Source organism: Aethalodelphis obliquidens, unplaced genomic scaffold (assembly GCF_003676395.1).
Source record: "Aethalodelphis obliquidens isolate GAN/ISIS:26980383/991018 unplaced genomic scaffold, ASM367639v1 scaffold2, whole genome shotgun sequence".
Classification (NCBI taxonomy): Eukaryota; Metazoa; Chordata; class Mammalia; order Artiodactyla; family Delphinidae; genus Aethalodelphis; species Aethalodelphis obliquidens.
This window is the reverse complement of record NW_020837946.1, coordinates 6,170,560-6,193,847: the sequence shown is the minus strand read 5'-3', so window position 1 is coordinate 6,193,847 and position 23,288 is coordinate 6,170,560. Positions and strand designations below refer to the sequence as shown.

General features: G+C 43.0%; 1 protein-coding gene across 1 annotated transcript in view; it reads left to right on the top strand.

Moving 5' to 3' along the window:
- The window catches only part of TRPM8 (transient receptor potential cation channel subfamily M member 8), a 90,556-nt gene extending 87,410 nt beyond the window's left edge, over positions 1-3,146 (top strand). Inside the window, exons 24-25 of the mRNA XM_027117662.1 lie at positions 193-285; positions 3,063-3,146. Of these exons, the coding sequence (XP_026973463.1) occupies positions 193-243 (51 nt within the window). The 3' untranslated portion in view covers positions 244-285; positions 3,063-3,146. The remainder of the gene's footprint in view (positions 1-192; positions 286-3,062) is intronic.
- The last annotated feature ends 20,142 nt before the right edge of the window (positions 3,147-23,288 follow it).

Genomic DNA, 23,288 nt, shown 5'->3' with positions numbered 1-23,288 from the left:
ATATGATTTCAGAAAGTTAGTAATGGACAGAGTTTGAAATATCACCTGGAGTCTACCATACTCCAGGCATGAACCATACTTCCTATTTTATATATAGCACATCTATTTCATAGAAGAGCCATAGAGTCATCATTTAAAATTTAAATTTGGAAAATTGATCTTAAGACCAGTTTTATTTTTTCCCCTTTCAAGCTTAATGATCTCAAGGGTCTTCTAAAAGAGATTGCTAATAAAATCAAATAAAATTGCATGGACTCTAATGGAGAAAAATCTAATTCTAGCAAGGTAAGTAATTTTAATGGCTTTTTCTTTTTGCTCTGAAAATTTACGTATTTTAAGACTAATTCAAAAATCATGATCTTTTCTCACTTTCACATATGATCAGATTTGAAAATAAGGCATGGTGTAAAAAATTCGAACAGTATAGGTATATAGAAAAGAACAGGTAGAAGCCGCCCTCACATTACTTTCCCTGTCTGCTCCCCGGCCTGAGGTTAACACTGCTGGCAGTAGGTTACAGTATCCTTTTGGATCTTTAAAAAAAAACAAAACAAAAAACAAACTTCCAAACTATACAGCTATTTTGGCATTGATTGGATCAAGGTCACACTATTCTAAGACTTGGTATTATGTTTTTTCTTACTTAACTCTAGATCATGGGTATCTTTATAGATCCACGCCTCAGACATGTACCTCATTCTCCTGATACATCATTTATGTTTATTGCTATAAGGAATGTACAGATGAATGGGTTCCTTGGTTAGTTTGTTTTAAATATTTGCTATCGTCAAATGCATGTTGATCACATTTTACTACCAGAAATGTTTTAGTAAGGCTTTCAAGGTTTTTAGCAATAGCTCATTTGCACAATAAAAATGTAATACAGTTAACAGACAAAATTGAGGCCAAGGCTTTGCTCCATGATCTTACCATTTGCTTTAATTGTGTTTTCCCATTACCTGTCCAAATGCTGAAACGAAATGTTGTTAGGGACTAGTAAGGCTAGGAGAAAACAGCAGTGAGCGATCCATTTGATTAGAATTTTTTGAGAAAGTGAATGGTAAGGAATGGAAACAATTAAGCCTCCCTCGTTTCGACCCTTCCCTTTGTGTTTACTGACTGCCTTCTGAGTGCTGAGAGTACTGTGCTCAGACCCTGATGAGGCTCAAACGCTGCTTTTTGCCTTTGCATAAATCCTCACACTGCAGAATTTCTGTTCACAGGGTGACTGTGTTATAGGGGTAACTGTGATAGGGTCCTTTCAGTATATCTGGTAGCTCAATACTTTTCCTTGAGTTCTGACAATTATAGATCATGTTACAAGCCCTCTATCCTGGAAGACTTTGTAAGAGCAAGGTTGATGCATATTGTATTTGCATATTTATTTGCATATTTATTTTCTGTGAAGGCAGGTATAGTCTCCCAAGCTGCTCAAGAAAACAAACCTTGTATATTTAGGAAGAATGTATTTCAACTCTTCCATCACGGTGTTTCATGAACACAATAGTATACTTTAAATTATAATTCGAGTTTTGAAGCATTTGTTTTGTTTGCTTAATGAACTGAAATATAGAAAAAACAACTAGGAAGAGACAAAACAATTTAAAATGATTTTTAAAACCCTTAGAGGTGTAATAATTAGAAAAGTTTCAAAATGAGCTCTACGCATCCATCTCTTAAAGCTCTAATCTCATCTCTCCTTCTTTTTCCAAAAGTGTTGACTATGAGGAAAATAAGCAGACAGACTGGTTTCTTAGCAACTTGCTCTTTGCTTAAACTTAAATTGTTATTACTATATGGAGAGTTCATTAATTGGTGAATGAAGATGAATCGGGAGAAGGACGTTACTTCATGTGCAAGTGGGCACCTTTAGAAACAATGCATTTGGCATGTCCAATTTGTTGGTATACTTTTTACTTCTGGATATAAGATCCATTTTCTTTTTTTGATGTCATCTGTTTGGCATATCCTTAAGAGGTTCACTGAAAATGTAATTTTATAGGCAACCACCTACATGCTGCTAAAATATATTTTTTGATTTTTTAAATTGAAGTATAGTTGCTGTACGATATTATATAATATAGGTGTACAGTATGGTGATTTGCAATTTTTAAAGGTTATACTCTATTTATAGTTATTATAAAATATTGGCTATATTCCCTGTGTTGTGCAATATATCCTTGTAGTTTATTTTCTACCGAATAGTTTGTACCTTTAATCCCTTATCCCTATGTTGCCCTCTCCCCTTACCTCTCCCCACTGGTACATGTTGCTGAAATACTATTCTTGTAGTGTCTCTCTGATACTTCTTTCTCTAGAAGGGTGAGTGTATCTTTCCTGGGGGTGGAGGCAAAGAAAGAGAATGCTAGCTTAAGTGGGTGTGAGCTGGCACCAGTGGAAGTAGGGCAGGAGTGGACGTCTGGGGACAGGTCTTTGCCAATTTGCCCATCTGGGTTTTCCATCTCAAGTCAGCCTTTGATCCAGTAACTTGGGATGGGACGTTTGTATATATATTTTCTTTTCTCCCACACTAAATTTGAAAGGAAGTAAGAACCAGGGTGAGAGAAAGCTATTTGTTTTCTCATACCCTTATACCTTCCCTGAGAATGGGGGTGGGATGGGGGTGGGGGAGTACTTCCCTGAGGGCACTGGAAATTGTTCGATCCCTACCTAATAATCCATTGATTCTTGTATTTGCTGCAGTTAAATTCTAGTTCATTTAGATAAATTATTGTAGTTCTTAACTTTCTTATCAACTCACCCTTTACTTATCAGAAATCGTTCAGCAAATAAAGCACTTGGAAACTTTCTGGGTCTTTGAGGTGAGTCTTAACCATTCAGCCAGAGTCATTCCGTTCATACTGGCAAGCTGGTCAGAACTCACATCTTTAAGAGAAAAAATTGTCTTGGAATTACTTCAATACCAAAAGGCAATCTCAATTTTTGGTAGTACATTTGGACCCGTTACCCGTATATTACCAATGTATTTTGAAGCACGTCGTATCCTGAGAATGAAAGTGGGAAATCATTCTTAACACAGGGCTCTTCCTTTGTTTTCACAGGTGGCATCAGACATCTAAATGGAAAAGATTCAGGGGGTGCTCCTGAGTAGTTTTGTTCTCGTCTAAATGAGAATTGTTCAGGCCCCTGGGTGCACAGCGATGGTTTTAATCACCCCAGTGTGCTCAGTCTGAGGATAAAATGTGTTACTGATTTCACCCGAAAGATGGATGTAGAGGAAGAGCACCTCCTACAGCTCGCTTCCGCTCAAGGCTGCCCTATTACTTTCCGAGTCCCAGTGGCCAGAGCCTGCTGGTGATCGTTTAAACTGTACTGTGTCTTCCTGTTTCCTGCTCTCTTCCTCCTTTGACCCATGCATATTAGAGAATATCTCTCCTAGGAGCTGGAACCTGGTCATGAGTTCCCTCCTGTATTGTTATTTTGTTTATTTCCGATTGATTCTCCATTATTTCCTTTTTTTTTTTTTTTTTTTTTTTTTTTGTGATTAATTAGCTGGCGTATTGTTAAAAGTCTCCCCAGTCAGGTCAGGTTCTAAAAACGGGCTGCAGCAAGGGGGCTCTCCTTTCTTCAGGAGAAACTATTTTCATTTCTCATTATGCTTTTATTCATTAAAGCAGGTGATAAAACAGCATCTTCCTGTCTCACACTCACCAGGAGCTCCACTTGAAGGAAATATCCCCTTCCTAACCATGTGAAAAGGCACCTAAAAATGAAATCCTCAGAGGTGCATCTGATTTTGTTTTCACTGGGTGTTCCTCTTTCTCCTCCTAGTTATTATTTTCCTATTAAAAATAATTTGTGGATAGTATAGAAAATTCATGGGTATTATAGAAAACACAGACTACATGGAAAAGTAGAAAATATAGTCTCACTACCTAAAGATAATCACTGCTAACAAGTTAGGATGTTTTTCCAAGTCTGTTTTTTTTCTATGCATGTTTTATTTCTCTTTTAAAATTTTACATAATGTTATCATACCATGTATACAATTTTATATACACTTTTTCAGTTAATATTTTATCGAAGATGTTTTCTTTATACTCACGGTCTTCTTAAACTTTACATTAACAATTGCATGTTGTTCAGTCCCTAATGATTTCCACTATGTTGGTCACTGAAGGTGGTTTCTCGTTGGCCAGTTGGATGAGCATCTTTGTGCCAGAATCTTTTTCCACAGTTGGGAAGATTTCCCATGGCTAGATTCCCAGGAATATGTATTGATTATCAAACTATTTACAAGGCTTTTTCATAAATGTTTAGCAAATAGGAATTATTAACTTGATATAAGATATGAGATACATGAACCTAGAACTCTTAAGATAAAATATTATATCTAATCCTTAGTTTAGGAAGAAACCAATATACTTATTTCAGTATTATAGATGGTGAAGGCATTGGTATAGAATTGGAAAGATTATATTATTGAACACTTGTAGTCCCAGCTTTGTCTGGAAGTGGTGTTATCTTTGCCCAAAAGAGATGCGCTTGGAAGTACGTAAAGTCATTTAAATGTCCATGATTAGTTTTTTCCACTTTGAATAGAATGTACTCAGTGGCTAAAGAAGAAAATCTTAGAAGGAAGCTGTTAAATGATTATCTAATTAGAAAAACTACAAAAGCATGAACCAAAGAAGCTTTTTCTGTTTTGTCTGGGCAGTAGTTAAAATGACTACTCACAATATTCATGATGCTTTCAGGGAATGAGCACAAATAAAAGGTGTCTTTTTACTTAGACCTCATTAATGGTCTAACAGGGAATCTTATTCAGTAACAGGATTGATCAGTTCATGGTTTCGGTTGCTGAAAGTAGATGGGATAAAATCAATGACAAATGTTGTCAACGAAAGGGATTTTCAAGTTTTCTCTGTTGGTGAGAGAATTTCACGTTTGTTTCACCATGGCAACTAGAAGAGCTGCCTTTTCTGAAGCCACCAAGAAGAGGCTTGTGTTATCTCCACGGTGACTGGAAAAAACAAAGTATATGGCACTGAACATATTGTGCAGAGAGTGACCACTGTCCTAACCTCTTACCTTCAATTCAAGTGGTGAATTTGAATAAAATCAGTAAATGAAATTGAAAACCTACCAGAAGACAAAACTTAGCATAACTGTTGGCTGACCCCCTTAATCGTGCTTGTCCCTATATTCACATTTCCATTGACTGTGTTTTTGTTAGTGTAAGAAATAGGCCATGTGCACATCCGTATCACGAGTAAAAGCAATTCTCCCATTGACGCTGATGACAGAGAACTTGAACAATACTCGGAATTCACTTGTATTGGAGAGGGAGCTGCCCAGTGTTTCCAGCTCAGCTCGTCTGGGGGGTGTTTTTGCACGGTGACTCTCCATGATTCTTGTGTAGCCAGTTCACTGTTTTAGGTGTAGCTCATGAAAAGAGCACACGTCTTGGGTGCACTTCTCATCAAAGGTACCCTGTCTTGTACATGGTACTAAAAGTGTCCTGTGCACGTGTACATCACTGCTGATAGCTCTGCAGCTTGGTTTAAATGAGTGGGTCATGAATTAACCAGGAGGAACTGTCATGGGTTGCCTTTGTCATTCTACTGAGAGTGAAAAAAAATCCAATTCCTTCCTTCATGCAGATGCATCTCTATGGGGATTTGATTCCCAGAGTCACGTGAACTGACTTCGCTAAGCAGATGACTAGAACATTCGGAGCGAATGCAAGCAGGAGAATGCCCCCCGTGGTTCTGGTTCTTGCCAGCAGGGCCAGATTTGGATCCCAGGGTTAGGCACCCATCGGTAGCCCAAGGGTCTCCAGCTTCTGTGACTTGGAGCTAGCCTCCTATGTCACCAACCCTCAGACATGCATAGCAGTTTCTGAGATGACGGGGGTCTCCTGTGGCCTCAGGACCTGTCTTGGGGCCAACATGGTGTCTTTTGTCCACAGCCCCATGTGGTGATGGAGCCTCAGGCCCGGACTGCCGTACACGGCTTCCTTGCTGAAGGCAGGGTCCTCCAAGGCCACCTTGGTTCCGGACAGAACTGGGGAAGTGTGTCTCCCTCCTGCCACCCCTTCCCCTTCTTGGTCCATGGGGGGGACTGAACTGTGTGGTTGTCATGGAGACGGCCTCTGCCCATGGTCTCCGTCTCAAAAGAAAAAGGCTGCGAAGTCGGGCCGTCGGCCGAGCTGGAGCTGGATATTGGAGACAAACGTCCCACTGCCCTTCCCGACCCCCATCCCATGCGTGCGTGGACTGGACGGGCCTTTATTCTCCTGAAGATGAAAATCGTGAGGGGAAAAGCAGCCTGCGGTGGCCCACCCCATCCATCCATCAGACCTCAGCAGATGTTTCTGAACCATAGTTCATTTAGGATCAAGCTGGGGCTTCGGGGCTGCACGCGCACATTTATAGCCTCAAGTTTTTAATCAATGCTTTTTCCCCCGGCAGAAGTCCTGTTTGACTAGGAGAAATTTCCCTCATTTTTTCATAATGTGCAATGTGTTGTCACTGTGTCCACTGTGAGCACTTCCTGGGGACCCAGAATAAAATAAGTAAAAAACAAAAATTAAAAAAAATCAAAAAGCAGGAGGCTCTGCCCTCCACCGTCTTACAATCCATTCGAGGACATTGATTTAAGAAACAGGAACTTGACGCGACAGACAGCCTGCCGCGCGCAGAGGCAGTGGGCTGCAGCCCCAGGAGAGACCTGCATGGGTGGAAGGGTTCAAGAGGCATCTGCTTGTGCAGCAGAGGCAGGAGATGGGCTTCCCCCGAATTCCTCTGTGTCTGTAACTGATAAGTGCCTTGAGAAGTTCCCTGGGGTAGAGAGTGAGGCCCAAGCGTCTAAAACGGGTCACTAACTGATGTGCACACGCAGGGCTGAGGTGTCTGAAGTTGCTCGGGGGGAAAACTGAGACAGATTTATCGAGATGGGACACAGCAAAAAGGTGCAGGCTAGGAGGGGCGTGTTAAGGGGTGTGCAGGGCGCAGTTCTTGGGAGCCCCTCCCTGTGAGGGCACCAATCGTCAGGAAAGAAATATACAAACCAGGAAGAAATCACGGCAGCAGACAGAGCACACACAGTCATTTGGACTACGGAGCACGTCATGCCTCGGGCTCCTGTCACACTGGACCACAGCAGTGCCCTTCCAACACCTGTCTCCATCACTGCCCTCACGTCTCCTCCTGATTCTCGGCACTGCCTGAGAGGTATCTTCTTGATCCTCCTCACGGAGCATCCTGTCCCCTGCTCATGAGTCCTCAGTGGCTCCCCATTTAATTTCTGCCCAAATCCCCAAAAGGGAGCTTATGACATGGGCAGCCTGCCTCTCATCCACCTCTGCAGACACATGACGTGACCTCCCTGCCTTGTCCCTGAAGTCCATGTGGCTGTCCTGTTCTGAGCTGAATGCTGTGTCCTCCTCCCAGCCCATTTCTTACCCCTGGCTGCCCAGCATTCTGCATCCCAGGAAAGCCACCCTGCTTATGTGGTCCTGCCTCCCCCTGGGTTTTTTCACCTCTTTTGTCATGTGCCTTAATGGGTAGCAGTGGAGTGCCATGGTTTGGAAATACAGGACACATTTACCTTGCTGTGAATCCCAGTTTCACTGCTTGCTGGCTGTGTGACTTTGGGAAGGTTATTAAACTCTCTGTGCCTCAATGTACTCATCTGTAAAATGACTCTTTCCCCTCAGAGGGGTGGGAGGATTAAATGAGATAACTGAAGAGGTGCTAAGGTCCTGGCTGGCATGTCCTAGCTGCTCAGTGAAGGTTAGCACTCTTTATTGTCACCACTCTTAGCTGCTCCTTTGTTCAAAATCTCCTCCACCTTGCTTTCTGGTGAACTCTTACTCTATCATCAGGGCCCAACTTGGGAATCACCTTCTTCAGAAAGCCTGCCTGATCCTCCGCTCCCAGAGCAGCTCTGTCCTAAGAGAGCTTCCCAACTCTTCTACCTCCTGGCTGTGCAGAAGATGAGAACATCTGTGGGTCACCTGTGTGCTAGAGAGGGACTTCTCAAGGCCACGGGCCCTGTCCAGCCCCAGCCCCTCCAGCAGCCCAGAGCTGGATGAGGAACACCTCCCTCACTGACCTCCTGCTTGGCTGGACATCCTGGCCGGGCATGTGTGGTTAACAGTTCCCGCCATGGTCTGTTTCGGGTCTCCCTCCCTCCCTCTCTCTGACATTCGGGAGGGAAGGGCTTTGTGTTCCCAGTTTGTTTGGTTCACTGCAACTAGCTGATGCCCGGTCTACTGCTGGAGCTCAATCAGGCGCCTGTGTGGTTGGATTGAATTAGTCACCACTCTCCATGTGGTTTCCTCATTAGTGTTTCTCCTCCTCCCTTCTTGGCTGTTAAAATATGACTCATTCCCGATTAGGCACCATCCTGCCCTTTTCTTGCACCCCAGGCAGAGGTCACCAGTCCTTCCCCATGTGAGTTTGGAACCTGATTTATAAACTTGACGGCAGCCCTTCAGCCTGTCCATAAGGTGTCATGGTCATCGTGTAGGGATCTGTCCTCCCACTGGATTAGAGCTCTTGTAGGGCAAAGACCAGGTCTTTTTCACCATTGCATTAATTTGTGCACTCAGACACATACACTGTGCGCCTTACCATGCTTGGATATCACCCTAACCCTGTCCCCGGGAATCTTACTGTCTGCAGGGAGTCCTGAGTCTTGGGTGATGACCGGGGCAGGGGGCAGATACGAGGGGCTCCCAACCTAGCTCTGGGGGAGGGGGCAGGAGGGATCCCCAGAACAAGCAGAGCGATAAAGAGGTTTGATGCAGGACAGGTGGGGCTTGTTTGAGGCAGAGGGAACACATGCAGGGGCAGGCGAGTGGTTGAGAGCATAAACTTGAACCAGCTTGCCCGGGCTCATATCCTGACCCTGGAGTATACTTAGACCCGAGCCTGGCGAGCAGCCCCGGCCCACTGATGTTAGCCTCGTGCCTGTGGGTCCCTCATTAACTTCCTTTAAGTTCTGAATTGTGTTCTCGGCACAATGTTTCACCATGTGGTGATCCTGTGAAATTTGCCCTCATGTGGCAGGAAACTGTTTGCTGGGGAAAAATGAAAAGGAGCAAACACCTCCAGGGAACCACCCTCATAAGATAAAGAGAATGCGGGCTTCCTGCAGGGGTGCAGGGGACCCGGTGTAGGGGGAGCTAGGGCACACCCTCAACGGCTCCTTCCCACCCTCAACCCCAGGGTGAATTTTTCACACAGAAGAACACTTGTTTTTATTTTAAAAATAAGCAAAAAAGATATAGCTCCCAAATTAAGAGAGTTAGTATAATGTGTACACGCACACACATACATGTATATATACGCACACATGCATATATATACACGCACACACATATGCACACACGCATATACACACATGCATGTATATACACATACATGTATATACACACGCATATATGCACACATACACGCGTATACACGCACACGTGCATGTACACATGCATATACACATACATGCATGCACATACACGCACACACATACATGTATATAGACACACATACATGTATGTATACAGACACACAAACAGTTATGAGGTGGGGGAATAGTGTTTGCAGTAATTTTGTGTGGATGAAAGTGAAACCTCATGTGCTCATTTGCCTTTCTGCTTTTAAGTGAGTACAAAAGAACAAATACGTAGCTTTACAGCCCTGCTGTGACTCCAGCTCAGCGGGGTTAAATAGCGATGGTCTCTGTCCTTGTTTCCTACCGCCCTTCATCCTCCCCCCAGGGCTCTACCATCCCCTCCCTTCCTCTTTGTCTCCCTTCTTTCAGTTCAGCGCTGGCAGATGGCTCTGACGTCTACTTAATTTTTCTCCGAGATGGGTGAAGAATAGAAGCAAGGCTGCCCTTCTAGGCTGACGGAGAGGGCTTTTGCCTCCAATTTCACCTCTCACATCCCCTGGTTCAACCTCCAGGCACAGACAACCCCCCACCCCCCGCTGCAAAGTGAAAATCCCCTGGGCGCCCTGGGCTTTGCCTTGAATCTGCTCAGTGGAAGCTGCGGCACTCTCTTTTTATTCCAGAAATGGATTTTCTTTCAAGCCCCACTGTCAGTTTCTTTCAGGCAGATCAGGCGATTTATGGACGCTTAAGGAGCCGTGTGCTTTCAGTGACCCAGAACTGAAGACACTCGGGTATCCTGGCGCTGGTCGCAGCACCCCCGTGGGTTTCCCTAACAGCCCAGCTCCCCCGGGACAGCCCAGGCACAACCAGCACCCTCACTCCCTGCAGGCCTCCCCCCACTCTCTACCCATCAAAGCCCCAGGCTCTGACCCCTGCTGTCCTTGGAGTGTCTGGAAGCAAGAGACTCTCATTCCAAGTGAGAGTTGTTTCCAGATCAGGAGAATAATTTCCTCCCACTCCTGAGAGCACTCGGCGTTCCAGCTCCAGAATCCTGGGCTGTGTCCCTTCTTCATGAGATTTCCTCTTCGGATCCTTCTGAAATGAAGTGACACGATTTCTCCCCCAGTTAAAAAGAGAGGCTTTCATATTCAGACTTGAGGTGCCTTTGACTTGGGTGCAAGCAGTTTTGAGTTCAGAGAAGGGAGATAATCCACTTTCATCAAGCGCTCAGTGTCTCTGTGTCCAGTGTGCTCAGATTAATCATCAAGGAATGCGGACACGCGCAGCTGAGATGCAGCCCTTAAACTTCCCTGCGCTTCGGCCTCCTTATGAGAAAAAGGAGGAGTTGAGCTAAACTCTTACCCAGGTTGTCCCCTCTCTGAAACACCAGCATTTGCTGCTCCCTGGACAGATGAGCAGAGCTTGGCTTTGGCCAGAACACTGAAGAGCTTCCTCTTCTTGGTCATTTCGATTGCTTCGAACTTATTTCTGTAAATGTGACGGGGACGAGAGGAGGGGTATGAAATGTGGGGTGCTGGCAGCGTTCTTCCCTCTCACCATCTGCCCAGCCTTCAGAGGGCTCCTCAGGCCGCATCTTGTGGGAATGAGCCCAGGGATGGGAAAATGAGGGGACAGACACCAGGCAGGCCAGAAGAAAGGAGGAGGGAGGCCTGGATGTGAGAGAGCGTTTACGGAGTGTGGAGAGACTTTGGGTCCTGGCCAGTGTGTGCATGTGTGTGTGCATGTGTATGGGTGTGCCTGTGCATGTACATGTGTGCATGTGTGTTCATGTGCGTGTGTGCATGTGTATGCACATGTGCGCGTGTGCATGTATGCATGCGTGTGTATGGGTGTGCATGTGTATGGGTGTGCATGTGCATGTGTGCATGTGTATGCACATGTGTGTATGGGTGTACGTGTGCGTGTGCATGTGTGTTCATGTGCATGTGTGCCTGGTGCATGTACGTGTGTGCATGTGTATGGGTGTGTGTGCATGGGCATGCATGTTGCATGTGTGCGTGTGCATATGTGTGCACGCGCATACAAACCACCTGGAACCCTCCTTGTTTTCCTCTGTCCCACCACTCTCTGCAGTGGCCACCTCAGACCACCGTGAACCCTTCGGCTCCCCTTCTACCTCCATCCCCTTCTTTGCTCTTGGCAAACAGACTTCCTACTCCCCCCACCCTCACTCCCATGGGCGCTCACTCAGCTCCCTCTTCCAGATTTGCAGACACCCCCGCCCACTGGGCTGGCTTTTATCCTTCCTTCCCACTGCCCTTTGTCTTTTCCAAGTCGATTCCTTCCTCCTGCGCTTTGGACTCCTCCCCCCGGGCTTCTCAGGAACCGTCTAGGATTGCTTACTCCTCCTCCTTGCTTTTCCCTTCTCCCTGGAATATTTCCACTTGCTTCCACCTTTCCTACCGTCAGAATAGAGCAGCCCTGCCCTCCACCTTCCCCTGGGCCTCCTGTCCCCTCCCTCTCACAGTCTGAAACCTCACAGATGTTCCCGGACTTATGGCCTCCGTTTCCCTCCCTCTTGCGCACGGCTGAGCCTCCTGCAGCTGGCCCCACACCCCTCGTCTCCCGAGGGTCATCACTGGGCTGCGTGTCTTCCATCCGGCGGCGTTTTGCTGTGACCTCTCTTCTCTTGGCTTTCTGGAACCGCAGTCTCGGGTTTCTCCCTGCCTCTGTCAGCACTTTCTCAGCCGTCTTTGAAACTCACCCTGCTCTACTCCTCTGTTCACGTTGACTTTCCTAGGCTCCATCCGCAGCTCTCTCCTCGTGTGCCCGGGTCCCCTCCTTCACACCCACAGCTTCAGCTACCATCCAGGTGACACTGATTCCCAGGTGTACAGCTGCAGCCCGTACTTCCCACCTGAGCTCATCCCAGCTCATCTTACCTTCACTAATGTTTCCTGTGATTGTGCCAGACAGAAATCCTAGCATCACTACTGAGGGTCTCTTTCCCCCCACGTCATAGCCTGTCTTTGTACCCCCTAAGTATCTTGAGTCTAACCACGTCCCTTTCTCCACTTAAATCTAACTTTGTCTCACCTTACTACCCGCATCCAAGCCACTGTCTTCTCTGCCTGAACCACAGTCATAGATTCTGACCCCTCCCGGATCACCTGGTCACCTCCTCGAAATTCTTCTCTGTATCGAGACCGAAGTGATCTCTTCAAAATGAAAACCTGCTCATGTGATGCTCTTGTTCAAAACCCTCAAAGAGCTCCCCGTCGCTCTTGGGATAATGACCCAGGTTGTTAGCACAGACTGCAAGGCTAAAGCGTACTCTGGTCCCATTTATCTTTCTACAGCATCTTCTGATACACGTTCCCTGAACTCTGACACTATTGAGAGGGAAGAGGGATGCTATTAATGATTAGTCTGTGACAACAAGCGTGAAACAGTCAACAGTCTTGGGAAAACTGTGTGATTTCCCCACTCAGGTCTGACATCCTCCCTCCGGCCCCAGGGCCTTTGCTCGTTCTGTCCCGTCTGCCTGGGAGTCTCTTCCTTGCCTCGTCACGCTCTTGTAGCTCCCACTATGATATGCATAACTCTGTGATGCCATCGAGCTCTCCTCTGAGGGTCTTCATCACTGTTGCCATTTTGCATATATTTATGTGATCTTGGATGTATACTGACATTCCTGGCTGACACTGTAAGCTATCTATTCGCCTAGTTAATGGATTACATTTCCTAGCCTCCTTTGCAGCAGGTGGGCTCTGTAAATTATTTTTGGCCAAGGAGATGTAAGCCATAACGGATGTGACCTTTAGAAAGTGTTCTTAAAGAGAAGAGGCTCACCCATTTTTGTCTTTTTCTTCATCATGCTGCATGGAATAGAATGTGATGGCTGGAGCTCCAGCAGCCATTTTTTTAAACTTTTTATTTTATATTGGAGTATAGCTGATTAACAATGTTGTGATAGTCTCAGGTGCACAGTAAAGGGACTCAGCCATACATGCATGTGTATGTATCCATTCTCCCCCAAACTCCCCCAGCAGCCATACTGGATCATAATGACAAGGGCTTCCTGAAGGAGTCTAGGTCACTAATAATTAATTACAGAGCCATGAAACAAGCACTGGTCTGCTTATTGCCACACTTTTATTTATTTATTAATGTGAGAAATAAACGTCCATCTTATTTAATCTGGCATTAAATTTTTGGGCACACAAGAATGAAGCTGATTCAAACTGATCCTTCCTTTTGCTTAGTTAATTCCCTTGTTTTGGTGAAGCACATCCTCTTAGCCATGGCTTGGTCAAGAAATAGAAGTGATTTTGTATATTCCAGGTACAAAGAGTTTTAATACAATAAAGAAATTGTTAGATCATTACTTCACAACTTTTATCAAAATTCATTCTAAATGGATTAACTATTTAAATGTAAAAAGGGAAATCGTAACACATAGGTAAACATTTATGTGATTCTAAGCTGGAGGAAGACCTTCTAAAGATGACACTGGTAGAAACCAAGTTGAGTGGGTTTAAAATAAAAATAAAATCATCTGTAAGACACAAAACCCTGAAAACAAAATAAAATAATAGATGAAAATGAATAGGAAACTGTGATTAAAACTCAGGGTTGCTGATCAAGGTTCTTTCCTGCCACCAGGATTTCTCAACCTTGGAGCTACTGACAGTTTGGACTTGGACTCTCTGTTATGGGGGAGCCTGGCCTGTGCCTTGTAGGGTGGCCAGCAGCATCTCTTGCTTCTACCCACTAGATGCCCAGTGACACCCTCTCCCCTAGCTGTTGACAACTGAAAATGTTTCCAGACGTTGTCAAATGTCCTAGAGGGCAAACTCACCCCTGGCTGAGGACCATTGCTCTACACCAGTGGTTCTTACATTTGAGTGTGCATCAGAATCCCCTGGAGGATTTGTGAAACACCTATGGCTTGGTCTTCTCCTTAGGGTTTGTGTTATAGTAGGTCTGGGTTGGGGTTTGAGAATTTGCATTTTCAGTAAGTTCCCAGGTGTTACTGAAGCTGCTGGTCTGGGGACCACACTTTGAGAACTTCTGATTTCTACTACTTTGCTTGCAAATAAACATGCTGTCCCCTATAAAATAAAAGTAACAATACTATTCACATTTCCAGAACATGGAAAAGATGACTATCGGCCATCCTCTTGACAATGGAGTTCAGGAGTTTAGACACCAGGCTATTATAAGAAATTAGAAGATAGCTGCAAAATCTATGGTTTATGAATCAGATGAAGATTTGGCTTATACTTGCTCTAAATTTAGTGATTTTTTTCTCAACTAATATTACTGTAGAGATGAGCAAGATGAAAAGAAACTATCTTAAGAGAAATGATCAAGATGATAGCAATGAACTGTATTAGTCTATGATACGGATGTCCACCCGTCTTTATTCAACCTTTTTCTAATTGCTCATTGAGCTTCCTGTGATAAATTTTATATAAATTTCCAGAGGCTGCATGAGAAAATCTATACTCTTCACTTAGTGACACAGAATTTATTTTTTAACATCTTTATTGGAGTATAATTGCTTTACATTGCTGTGTTAGTTTCTGCTGTATAACAAAGTGAATCAGCTACACGTACACATATTTCCCCATATCCCCTCCCTCTTGCAAATCCCTTCCACCCTCCCTATCCCACCCCTCCAGGTGGTCACAAAGCATGGAGCTGATCTCCCTGTGCTATGCGGCTGCTTCCCACTAGCTATTTTACATTTGGTAGTGTATATATGTCCATGCCACTCTCTCACTTCATCCCAGCTTACCCTTCCCCCTCCCCATGTCCTCAAGTCCATTCTCTACGTCTGTGTCTTTATTCCTGTCCTGCCCCTAGGTTCTTCAGAACCTTTTTTTTTTTTTTTTTTTAGATTCCATATATAAGTGTTAGCATACGGTGTTTGTTTTTCTCTTTCTGACTTACTTCACTCTGTATGACAGACTCTAGGTCCATCCACCTCACTACAAATAACTCAATTTCATTTCTTTTTATGGTTGAGTAATATTCCATTGTATATGTGTGCCACATTTCTTTATCCATCATCTGTCAATGGACACTTAGGTTGCTTCCATGTCCTGGCTATTGTAAATAGTGCTTCAATGAACATTGTGGGCCATGACTCCTTTTGAATTATGGCTTTTTCAAGGTATATGCCCAGTAGCGGGATTGCTGGGTCATATGGTAGTTCTAGTTTTAGTTTTTTAAGGAACCTCCGTACTGTTCTCCATAGTGGCTGTATCAATTTACATTCCCACCAACAGTGCAAGAGGGTTCCCTTTTCTCCACACCCTCTCCAGCATTTGTTGTTTATAGATTTTCTGATGATGCCCATTCTGACTGGTGTGAGGTGATACCTCATGGTAATTTTGATTTGCATTTCTCTAATAATTAGTGATGTTGAGCCGATTTTCAGGTGCTTCTTGGCCATCTGTATATCTTCATTGAAGAAATGTCTATTTAGGTCTTCTGCCCATTTTTGGATTGGGTTGTTTGTTTTTTTGATATTGAGCTGCATGAGCTGCTTGTAAATTTTGGAGATTAATCCTTTTTAAGTTGCTTCATTTGCAAATATTTTCTCCCATTCTGAGTGCTGTCTTTTCGTCTTGTTTATGGTTTCCTTTGCTGTGCAAAAGCTTTTAAGTTTCTTTAGGTCCCATTTGTTTATTTTTGGTTTTATTTCCATTTCTTTAGGAGGTGGGTCAAAAAGGATCTTGCTGTGATTTATGTCATAGAGTGTTCTGCCTATGTTTTCCTCTAAGAGTTTTATAGTGTCTGACCTTACATTTAGGTCTTTAATCCATTTTGAGTTTATTTCTGTTTATGGTGTTAGGGAGTGTTCTAATTTCATTCTTTTACACATAGCTGTCCAGTTTTCTCAGCACCAATTATTGAAGAGGCTGTCTTTTCTCCATTTTTATATTCTTGCCTCCTTTATCAAAGATAAGGTGACCATATGTGTGTGGGTTTATCTCAGGGCTTTCTATCCTGTTCCATTGATCTATATTTCTGTTTTTGTGCCAGTACCATACTGTCTTGATTACTGTAGCTTTGTAGTATAGTCTGAAGTCAGGGAGTCTGATTCCTCCAGCTCCGTTTTTCTTTCTCAAGATTGCTTTGGCTATTTGGCGTCTTTTGTGTTTCCATACAAATTGTGCAATTTTCTGTTCTAGTTCTGTGAAAAATGCCATTGGTAGTTGGATAGGGATTGCATTGAATCTGTAGATTGCTTTGGGTAGTAGAGTCATTTTCACAGTGTTGATTCTTCCAATCCAAGAACATGGTATATCTCTCCATCTGTTTGTATTATCTTTAATTTCTTTCATCAGTGTCTTATAGTTTTCTGCATACAGGTCTTTTGTCTCCCTAGGTAGGTTTATTCCTAGGTATTTTATTCTTTTTGTTGCAGTGGTAAATGGGAGTGTTTCCTTAATTTCTCTTTCAGATTGTTCATCATTAGCATATAGGAATGCAAGAGATTTCTGTGCATTAATTTTGTATCCTGCTACTCTGCCAAATTCATTGATTAGCTCTAGTACTTTTCTGGTAGCATCTTTAGGATTCTCTATGTATAGTATCATGTCATCTGCAAACAGTGACAGTTTTACTTTTTATTTTCTGATGTGGATTCCTTTTATTTCTTATTCGTCTCTGATTGCTGTGGCTAAAACTTCCAAAACTAAGTTGAATAAGAGTGGTGAGAGTGGGCAACCTTGTCTTGTTCCTGATCTTAGTGGAAATGGTTTCAGTTTTTCACCATTGAGAACAATGTTGGCTATGGGTTTGCCATATATGGCCTTTATTATGTTGAGGTAAGTTCCCTCTGTGCCTACTCTCTGGAGAGTTTTTCTGATAAACAGGTGTTGAATTTTGTCGAAAGCTTTTTCTGCATCTATTGAGATGATCATATGGTTTTTACCCTTCAGTTTTTTAATATGGTGTATCACATTGATTGATTGGTGTATACTGAAGTATCCTTGCATTGCTGGGATAAACCCCACTTGATCATGGTATATGATCCTTTTAATGTGCTGTTGGATTCTGTTTGCTAGTGTTTTGTTGAGGATTTTTGCATCTATGTTCATCAGTGATATTGGCCTGTAGTATCCTTTTTTTGTGACATCTTGGTCTGATTTTGGTATCAGGGTGATGGTGGCCTCGTAGAATGAGTTTGGAAGTGTTCCTCCCTCTGCTATATTTTGGAAGAGTTTGAGAAGGATAAGTGTTCGCTCTTCTCTAAATGTTTGATAGAATTCGCCTGTGAAGCCATCTGGTCCTGGGCTTTTGTTTGTTGCAAGATTTTTAACCACAGTTTCAATTTCAGTGCTTGTGATTGGTCTGATTATATTTTCTATTTCTTCCTGATTCAGTCTCAGAAGGTTGTGCTTTTCTAAGAATTTGTCCATTTCTTCCAGGTTGTCCACTTTATTGGCATATAGTTGCTTGTAGTAATCTCTTATGATCCTTTGTATTTCTGCAGTGTCAGTTGTTACTTCTCCTTCTGCATTTTGAATTCTGTTGATTTGAGTCTTCTCCTTTTTTTTCTTGGTGAATATGGCTAATGGTTTATCAATTTTGTTTATCTTCTCAAAGAACCAGCTTTTAGTTTTATTGATCTTTGCTATCGTTTCCTTCATTTCTTTTTCATTTATTTCTGATCTGATCTTATGATTTCTTTCCATCTGCTAACTTTGGGTTTGTTTTGTTCTTCTTTCTCTAATTGCTTTAGGTGTAAGGTTAGGTTGTTTATTTGAGATTTTTCTTGTTTCTTGAGGTAGGACTGTATTGCTACAAGCTTCCTTCTTAGAACTGCTTTTGCTGCATCCCATGGGCTTTGGGTCATCGTACTTTCATTGTCATTTGTTTCTAGGTATTTTTCGATTTCCTCTTTGATTTCTTCAGTGATCTCTTGGTTATTTAGTAGCATATTGTTTAGCCTCTATGTGTTTGTATTTTTTACAGTTTTTTTCCCCTATAATTGACATCTAGTCTCATAGCATTGTGGTTGGAAAAGATACTTGATTTCAATTTTCAGTTTTCTTAAAATTGAAAGTTTCTTAAATGTCAATTTTCTTAAATTTACCAAGGCTTGATTTGTGACCCAAGATATGATCTATCCTGGAGAATGTTCCATGAGCACTTGAGAAGAAAATGTATTCTGTTGTTTTTGGATGGAATGTCCTATAAATATCAATTAAGTCCATCTTGTTTAATGTATCATTTAAAGCTTGTGTTTCCTTATTTATTTTCATTTTGATTGATCTGTCCATTGGTGAAAGTAGGGTGTTAAAGTCCCCTACTATTATTGTGTTACTGTCGATTTCCCCTTTTATGGCTGTTAGCATTTGCCTTATGTATTGAGGTGCTCCTACGTTGGGTGCATAAATATTTATAATTGTTATATTTTCTTCTTGGATCGATCCCTTGATCATTATGTAGTGTCCTTCTTTGTCTCTTGTAATAGTCTTTATTTTAAAGTCTATTTTGTCTGATATGAGAATTGCTACTCCAGCTTTCTTTTGATTTCCATTTGCATGGAATATCTTTTTCCATCCCCTCACTTTCAGTCTGTATGTGTCCCTAGGTCTGAAGTGGGTCTCTTATAGACAGTATATATACGGATCTTGTTTTTGTATCTGTTCAGCCAGTCTGTGTCTTTTGGTTGTAGCATTTAATCCATTTACATTTAAGGTAATTATCGATATATATGTTCCTATTCCCATTTTCTTAATTGTTTTGGGTTTGTTATTGTAGGTCTTTTCCTTCTCTTGTGTTTCCTGCCTAGAGAAGTTCCTTTTGTTGTAAAGCTGATTTGGTTGTGCTGAATTCTCTTAACTTTTGCTTGTCTGTAAAGGTTTTAATTTCTCCGTCGAATCTGAATGAGATCCTTGCTGTAATCTTGGTTGTAGGTTTTTCCCTTTCATCACTTTAAATATTTCCTGCCACTCCCTTCTGGCTTGCAGAGTTTCTGCTGAAAGAGTAGCTGTTAATGTAATGGGAATTCCCTTGTATGTTATTTGTTGCCTTTCCCTTGCTGCTTTTAATATGTTTTCTTTGTATTTAATTTTTGATAGTTTGATTAATATGTGTCTTGGCATGTTTCTCCTTGGATTTATCCTGTATGGGACTCTGTGCACTTCCTGGACTTGACTGACTATTTCCTTTCCTATATTAGGGAAGTTTTCAACTATAATCTCTTCAAATATTTTCTCAGTCCCTTTCTTTTTCTCTTCTTCTTCTGGGACCCCTATAATTTGAATGTTGGTGCATTTAACATTGTCTCAGAGATCTCTGAGACAGTCCTCAATTCTTTTCATTCTTTTCTCTTTATTCTGCTCTGTGGTAATTATTTCCACTATTTTATCTTCCAGGTCACTTATCCATTCTTCTGCCTCAGTTATTCTGCTATTGATTCTTCCTAGAGAATTTTTAATTTCATTTCTTTTGTTGTTCATCATTGTTTGTTTTCTCTTTAGTTCTTCTAGGTCCTTGTTAAACATTTCTTGTATTTTCTCCATTCTGTTTCCAAGAATTTGGATATCTTTGCTATCATTACTCTGAATTCTTTTCAGGTAGACTGCCTATTTCCTCTTCATTTGTTAGGTGTGGTGGGTTTTTACCTTGCTCCTTCATCTGCTGTGTGTTTCTCTGTCTTCTCATTTTGCTTAACTTACTGTGTTTGGGGTCTCCTTTTTGCAGACTGCAGGTTCATAGTTCCCGTTGTTTTTGGTGGCTGCCCCCAGTGGGCAAGGTTGGTTCAGTGGGTTGTGTAGGCTTCCTGGTGGAGGGGACTGGTGCCTGTGTTCTTGTGGATGAGGCTGGATCTTGTCTTTCTGGTGGGCAGGACCGAGTCCAGTGATGTGTTTTAGGGTGTCTGTAACCTTATTATGATTTTAGGCAACCTCTCTGCTAATGGGTGGGGCTGTGTTCCTGTCTTGCTAGTTGCTTGGCATGGGGTGTCCAGCACTGGATCTTGCTGGTCCTTGAGTGGAGCTCGGTCTTAGCTTTGAGACAAAGGTCTCTGAGAGAGCTGTGGCCGATTGTTATTATGTGGGACTGGGAGGTCTCTGGTGGTCCAACGTCCTGAACTTGGCTCTCGCACCTCCAAGGCTCAGGTCTGACACCTGGCCGGAGCACCAAGCCCCTGTCAGCCACACGGCTCCAAGCTCTCTCTGATCTCTAGAGCAGAATGCTGGCTAAATCCAGTAAATCAAAGTGAGCAAAGTTCTTCCTCTCACCGGACAGATTCCTGGAGTCTCCCTCTCTGAAGTGTTCAAAAGAGCTACTAAAGGAGGTGGGGCAACACAGAATTTTTAACACCTTAGCTAAATAATTTTTGTTAGAGCAGCAGAAAGCTGCTGGAATTATTGCTGTGTACATTTCTGCAGATCAGAAAAAGAATAATGGAAGAAATAATTATGGCTTGAATTTCAATGGTTGGCTTCTATTTAATCTTCTAGGTTTACCAGACATGACGGAGCCCTGCAGAGATATTTTTAGTAGTAATCGCTTTTTAGCACTAATTGGTGGCTGCTCTGCCTGCCCAGTGCCAATGTTTATTATAACCAAATGAATTTGAGAAATAAAATGGTCTATCCTTGCATCAACAAGCTACAAGCAAAATCAATAGCCCTGTGCTGGCAACATTATTTTATTGTTGTCTCCTTAATCTCCTATACTCTTTTGCAATTACTTTCATTATTACTGCTCATTTAATGAGACCCTGAAGTTTGGAACCAGATGGTGCGGTTAGTTGAATCTGGAAGACTTTAATGGAATTGAGTTCAAACCAGGTTAAGAGTAACAGAATCACAAATCTTAGTGATCATCGTCTCATAGGCATGGCTTTGTGTACATTTTATGCACCAGAAATCAGTGCAGGCTTCAAACAGAATGACTCGGATTGAGGTTCAGAGAGGCCCAGTGTGCTCACTCACTCATTCATTCATTCACTCATTCATTCAACAAATATTTAATCGTGTTCCTATCTGGGTACTGCAGTATGGCATCAACGAGACAGGCGCATTTCCTGTCCTATGGAGCTTCTAGTCTACTGTAGGAGAAAGAAAGTAACAAACAAACAAGCAAGATTACTAGCCCTTGTGTTAAGTGCTAGGAGGGAAGAAGCAGGGAGCTGAAGAAGGGGGAGAGGATGTGTGAAGTTCAGGTGGGTGGTCAGGAAACTCCAGGACACCTGTGTGCAAGAAAGAAGGTGGCCCAAGATGAGGCCAGGAGCTGCTGGACCCAGAGATGCTGCATGGGCCAATGGGCATTTAGGCACTGAGATTTTCTGGGGATTTTATTTTATTTATTTATTTATTATTATTATTTTTTTTGCGGTACGTAGGCCTCTCACTGTTGTGGCCTCTGCCGTTGCAGAGCACAGGCTCCAGACACGCAGGCTCAGCGGCCATGGCTCACGGGCCCAGCTGCTCCACGGCATGTGGGATCTTCCCGGACCGGGGCATGAACCCGTGTCCCCTGCATCGGCAGGAGGACTCTCAACCACTGCGCCACCAGGGAAGCCCCTCTGGGGGTTTTAAATACACCTTTGTGCCAAGGTGCTGATGAATAAGACTTGTAGGAAGAACATCTTTTGGGTGAGGGAAGTAAATATTGATGATTCAGACAATATGTCAAGTCGGAAGCATGATTTTAAACGTTTGTGCAGAGGGCAGGCAAAGCAGAGAGAACATTTTGATTAAAAATTGCCTTACATAGTAGCAGTAATTAAAATTTTGTATCACTGCACTTCCTGTAAGGCATATCTTTCTTGTTAAATCTACCCCGTATCTCTTCTCCCCTGTCCCCCACCCACCCCCCTCCTCCTCCTCCACGTCGGTAACAAGGCCCGACCTGCCTCTGGTGAACATCACTGCCCCACACCACATCCTTGGCAAACGGCTGCAGTTCTCTCCCAGTGGTTTCCTGTCTGCTCTTTCTTCCTGGCCTGAGTCTCCTTCTCCCCTGTTGGGCACTTCTGCATCTGTTAACCAAAGAGACACAAGACCACCAAAGTCAGGAGGACTGAGCAAACTGCCAAAGTCTCCACCCTCTCCCAGAATTCTCATAGCAATTTATGCTTCCCTTGTTGGCACTTATATTTGCCTTGTTTAAGCAGAGTGACCTAGATGATTCGTTTATTTTGATGTTCTCTGGACCTCTTGCCTTTTACACAGCAGATACTAAAAAATATTTATTGAATTGAATTCTTGCCAGCAGTTACTGTTTATTGAGCCATTAATTTGCTAAGCATTCTTCCAAGAGTTTGTTATTTAATTTTTATGTGATGCTTAATTTTACGTGTCAGCTTGGCCATGGTGCCCACATATTTGGTCAAGCATTATTGTGGATGTTTCTGTGATAATTTTTAGATGAGATTAACTCTTAAATCAGTGGGCTCTGAGGAAAGCAGATTGCTCTCCGTATTGTGGGTGGGCCTCACCCAATCAGTTGAAGGTCGGAATAAACACAGACTGATCTCCTTGGCAGGAAGGAATTGTGGCAGTAGGTGGCCTTTGGACTCAAACTGTAACTCTTCCCTGGGTCTCCAGCCTGCCAGCCCATGCTGCAGATTTTGGACTCAGCAAGTCTCCACCATTGCATGAGCCAGTTCTTTAAAAATCAATCTCTCTCTCTCTCTGTGCCTCCCTGACTAATAATACACTTTTACATCTAACCATTTATGCCCGCTTTATGGGTGAAGGAGTTGAGGTTCAGAGACATTTAGTACCATGCCCAAGGGTACACGCCTCACAGGTATGGAGCCAGGATTCTGATCCAGGTATTTCTGAGCCCCAGGACACTACAGCTTCTTATACTGAATTCAAGGAATGAGAGCACCATGAGTTGCATGTAACACAACTGTATTTACTATAAAGTGTGTCTTCTTTTTAATGATTCACAAACTACCTTGGGATCTTATAGTGCACGAG